At 35.5% G+C, this 5,540-nt stretch overlaps 1 protein-coding gene across 1 annotated transcript in view; it reads left to right on the top strand.

Annotated features, from left to right (window-relative positions):
- Nucleotides 1-5,540, top strand: part of LOC107667015 (protein SHQ1 homolog) — a 37,731-nt gene that overhangs the window by 12,432 nt on the left and 19,759 nt on the right. Inside the window, exons 7-8 of the mRNA XM_016458589.1 lie at nucleotides 344-501; nucleotides 1,791-1,844. Of these exons, the coding sequence (XP_016314075.1) occupies nucleotides 344-501; nucleotides 1,791-1,844 (212 nt within the window). The remainder of the gene's footprint in view (nucleotides 1-343; nucleotides 502-1,790; nucleotides 1,845-5,540) is intronic.

Below are 5,540 nucleotides of genomic sequence, written 5' to 3'. Positions count from 1 at the left end.
TCTCTCTCACTGCCCTGGCTTCGACTTCTTCCTCCCTGGTGCAGTATCAAGTCAGTTTAGGGCATCAATCAAGCTTTGTAACTTTGCTCTTCCCATGCGGTAACTTTACTATGCTTCAAAATCCTCGTCTCCCGACTTTGATTTAAAAATAATTGCGGAGAACATGCTTTCGTTTCTTAAAGCTCTCAGCCGAGCAGAGGCATCCATCATTCCCTGCTGCAGCCCTACGTTTATACTTGTTTTTCGGGGAGAATTTGTCAGAGATTGACTTTGACTGTACCTCCCTGAGATAACTTGATAAACAACACTGAATGTCTCTCTTTCTCTCTCTCTGTACTTCCAGCAATAACTTTCACAGAAGAAGAAAAAGAGCAGATGAGAAAATTCACAAACCATTCGTACTTGCTGGATAAGAAAGCACGCTTCCACGCCTGGCTCGGTTTGGTGGACATCGTTCTCACGTATGTCTATGATGTGCGCACTACAGAGGGAGAGCACAGTGTAAGTGTACGCTTGTTCGCCACAGACATTTCTCTGCTAGTAAGTGGGTTTGGCATGCGAGTCCTGGCATTTTCACGTGCACCAAAGCTCCAGGAAGTTGATACATTCCTGTAATGTTTTCCAGACAGTCCCGAGAATCTCTTTGGAGGCCACTGCACATGGTAGTAATTGTAAAAATAAGTTTGAAAAATATGAAAATTATGGTTATGTTTTAAAATGCGGCTTCTGATGCTGAAGTACTAGAATGGGGCTTCGGTTGTGAAGAGCTCTGCTGGATTGACTCCAAAGCTTTCAACATATGTTAAATGTACAGTCAAAATCTGGGCTTTGGTTCAATCATAATAGCTAGAGAACATATCAAACCTTCTTAAAACATTCTCTTGTCTAAAGTGATAAATTTAGCCTTGGAGCTGTGGCTTGGTGGTTAGCGCTTGTGCACTGAGACATGTTGCTCATGTGACTGACGTGAGTTTGAATCCAGAAACATTTTCCCCTCTTTTCATCATCATTTCTTGTTCTTTCACCCCTTTTGATATAATTAAAATTGACCAAATAGGGATACACAATATTATGTTTCTAACAGATACTACAAAATATAGTTCAGAATGTGTAAATATATGTAATTAGTGTCAGTACTATTAAAAAAAGTGTTTTTGAAAAAAAGTCTCTTATGCACACTAGAAGGCTGTATTTTTTTTTTTTTATTAAACAGTAAAAACAGTAATATTTTGGAATATTTTTACAATTTAAAATAGCAGTTTTTTACTATTTTGTTGTTTAAAATGTAATTTATTCCTGTTATGGCAATAGTGAATTTTCAGCATTAAATTTCACATGATCCTTCAGGGATTATTCTAATATGTTGATTTGGTGCTCAGAAAACATTTATTATTAAAGAGATGTACTGCTTAGTATTTTTGTGGAAACCGTGATACATTTTTTGCAGGATTATTTGATGAATAGAAAGTTCAAGTTGATATGGAAAAACTAAAATAATCTGTAATATTGGCTAATAACTTATGCTGTACTGATACATTATGCATCCGGAGACAAAAATGCCAAAAATAAAATAAAAAAAAGGAATTTTAGTTTGTTTGTGACGTCATTGAGCAATGGTCAGTATACTGAATTGTATACAACATGAAGGATAAGTGTGTCATAGTTATGCTAACATTTGACCAGTTTTGTATAGTCTGTGTTGTGTAGCGTCTGACATCAGTAGAGTTGAGATTTGTTTAGTGTACAGCATCATTGATTACGGTATTGACTGATGTTGTTGTGATTTGCAGGTAGAGTCAGCCTGGACCATCAGGAAGCTCAGCGGTACTCTCAGCTGGCTGGAGGTATGTGGTACATTTAGCAGCTTAACAAAATGTGACAAGGCCTTGAATGCACAAACAAATGAATGAATGAGCGAGTGATTTTAACTTATGGAGACTCCGGCTTTTTTCGCATGAGCTGACTGTCTGCATTGCCGTTCTGTAGTTCATATCTGGTGTATCTACTTCAGTTGCTATAGCAATAATGTAAGCATCTCACAATGCCAAAAGACTTTCTCATACTACAAGTGAGAGTAGCTGTCACTGTGGAAAGAAAGGTTGAAAAATATGGAAATTGTGCCTCTGCTCATGTCTATCATGCTGAACTCAAGGCATTTTTGCACATTCAGATTTTACACATGCATGGAGATACCGCCGACTTGTTCATTCGTTCATGATTGGCTACATAATGAATGCCACAGTTTATGTCACAGTGTTGTTAAAAATAATTTTTGGTAATTTAAATATGGCTGAAGTAAAATAAGTTATAGACATTAGATGGAAAATGTAAAGTTTAAGTACTAAAATTAATAAAACAAACTGAAATAAAAATAAATTAAAGCTAAATAGAAATATAAAAAAAATGACAAAAGCACATAAAATTACTAAAACTAAAATAAAAAGAAACTTAAAAATATTAATAAACTATATTAAAATTCATATCATGTAAATAATACTAAAACAACACTGGTTTGTTATGTAAGAAACAAGAAAGGGAGTGTTTTCAGACGCAGCTCCAAAAAGTATTGTAGACTTTAATGATGTTACTTGTGCTTAACATCCTAAATTCTGCTGCCTGCCTGAACAAAGCCTAAACTAAAGATATGGAGTGTTCTGATTACATTACATAAGACATTGTCTTAGTGCTGGGCGGTATGACCAAAAATTTATATCACGGTATTTTTCAAAATTATACCGGTTTCACGGTATATGACGGTATTTTTTTTTTTCATGCATGACCGGGTGTTAACCATATTTTCTACTGATTGAGAGAACTTTAAAGTTCTTCTATTCTTAACATGTATCCTATTCCTAACCAGAAGCAACAAAAATGTGACCCTGGACCACAAAACCAGTCTTAAGTCGTTTGGGTATATTTTTAGCAATAGCCAAAAAAACATTGTATGGGTCAAAATTATCGATTTTTCTTTTATGCCAAAAATCATTAGGATATTCAGTAAAGATCATGTTCCATGAAGATATTTTGTAAATTTCCTACCGTAAATATATCAAAACTTAATTTTTGATTAGCAATATGCATTGCTAAGAACTTCATTTGGACAATTTTAGAGGCGATTTTCTCAGTATTTAGATTTTTTTGTTTGCACCCTCAGATTCCAGATTTTCAAATATTTGTACAAACCCGATTCCAAAAAAGTTGGGACATCCCCAGACGTTTGCAGACTGTTATAAAAAGAAGAGGGGATGCCACACAGTGGTAAACATGGCCTTGTCCCAACTTTTTTGAGATGTGTTGATGCCATGAAATTTAAAATCAACTTATTTTTCCCTTAAAATGATACATTTTCTCAGTTTAAACATTTGATATGTCATCTATGTTGTATTCTGAATAAAATATTGAAATTTGAAACTTCCACATCATTGCATTCTGTTTTTATTCACAATTTGTACAGTGTCCCAACTTTTTTGGAATCAGGTTTGTATCTCGGCCAAATATTATCCGATCCTAACAAACCATACATCAATGGAAAGCGTATTTATTCAGCTTTCAGACTGTATAAATCTCAATTTAAAACAAAATTACCCTTATGACTGGTTTTGTGGTCCAGTGTCACAAATAGTTTCCAGCACCCATTAATTTGTCTAAATATAAACATGCTGTGCAACGGAACCAAAAAACAAGCAATCACAAGACATCTGATGTGTAATATGCAACTAGGTGGAGTTTTACTGTTTTGGAACAAACATATCCTGTAAATCGGGTCACAAGGTACCACCCAGAATGCAACCGCAATCAATCACAATATTAAAAAAGGACTCTTTTAAAGTTCACAAACTATCCAGTAACATGTTTTCATGAACGATCATTGTCTCTCCTGATTTCTCGATTACTCCTGCTTATCAGTAGTTTGCATAAACTTGCATGTGTGTATAGTGAAATGTAGCAGACAGACATTTACATTTCACCATCAGCATAAAGCATCCTGTGCCAAAGTTGATGCCATAGCGAGAGACAAATTCAGCCTTAAACCGCTTGTGTGTGGTTTGAGTGAGAGCTCCAAGCCTTGTGTGCATGTGTGTACGTGTATCCTGACTCCTGGGGCGGCAGCAGTCCCTAATCCCCCATATTTCCACCGCGAGTGTGACAGTGAGGATGAGTAACCCGACACCTCTCCCAGCTCAGAGTGCTGAGAGCCAGCACTCCACTGCAATACTGATAATGGAAGGGTGGTTATGACATCCTCCAACTGCCTGCTTTCTCTCTCTCACACACACAGTACAAACTCTCTGCCCCCTCATTGTCTCGTTCACTGTTTCCTTTTTAGTGCTTGCAAAGCAGCGCTACATTGATGTTCCTCAAACATTCATGTTAGGAGTTTGTTCTTAACCTTTGACCCTCAGTCAGTATTAAACTTCTGCAACTAATTCAGCCTGAACGGCTTAAAGTACTTATTCAAAATGTGATTTGTAGATCATTTCAGCCTTATGTGTTCCGTGTTTTTAGTTTATGACTTATGAAATTATATGAAGGCTTTATGCGAGGAAAAGACCATTTTTGTTATTCACTGAACAATCTTGACACCCTGGCCTAGTTCTCCTTCAGAGTTCATAAAAACTTTGTGAATTTTGGGTCTTTTCTTGAGTTCTTTTCAGTGTACTGATTGATCCAGTGCACAAAACCATACTGAATTATTTGTTGACAAATTGGACTCATTTGTCTCTGTGGTTCATTTTTTGGTCTATTGCATTTTTCTCATTAAAAGCATACGAGTTGTTCTTTTGAGTGATATTTTTTTTTCCTGTGAATTGGTTGATCCAGTTCATAAAGTCAGGCTGAATGATTCATTCGAGACTGATCCGGTTCTCTCACTGAGATCTGACAAAATGTGACGAGTAAATGATAGTTGGTTGCAGAAAAACACTGGGAAACAAGTGGAGGTAAATGGGTAAAATCCATGGAATAAAAGAACAAAATATTTTTGTACCTTTTGATGTCAAGATCGGAATGCAAATAATTTTTATAGAATACTGTAGTCATTTGAAGCTAAACGCAGACGTTTAAATGGACATACTATGGATGAAAACTGCTATGATTACTCTACTTTTAAAGCATAAATTCGATTTAAACAGTAGGTCTACATAATATTCACATATGCTGTTCATAGGGGACGTATTGTATTAGCCCTACAGTTACAGCATGAAATATTATTTAAACCTTACTATTAACATTTTTACATAACATTTATTTACTTTATCTCACAATTCTGACTTTTTTTTCTCGCAAATGCAAGTTTATATCTCCTAATTCGGACTTTATAACTCGACTTAACTCAAAAATAGTGAGTTTGTCAAATCTGAGAGAAAAAAGCCAGAAGAGACGAGGGGAAAAGAGAGAATGACGAGTTGTTTTTCCTTATTAGAATTGTGAGATATAATCTCGGAGTTGTGAGAATAAAGTCATAATTTTGAAATATAAAATCAAATTTACCTTTTTTTATTCTTTTATTCCATGGCTCCATAGACTGCCACTTGAAAACC

The sequence above is a fragment of the Sinocyclocheilus anshuiensis genome, unplaced genomic scaffold, assembly GCF_001515605.1.
Source record: "Sinocyclocheilus anshuiensis isolate Anshui unplaced genomic scaffold, SAMN03320099.WGS_v1.1 scaffold615, whole genome shotgun sequence".
In the NCBI taxonomy this organism is placed as follows: domain Eukaryota; kingdom Metazoa; phylum Chordata; class Actinopteri; order Cypriniformes; family Cyprinidae; genus Sinocyclocheilus; species Sinocyclocheilus anshuiensis.
This window is presented reverse-complemented; position numbering and strand designations above follow the sequence as displayed.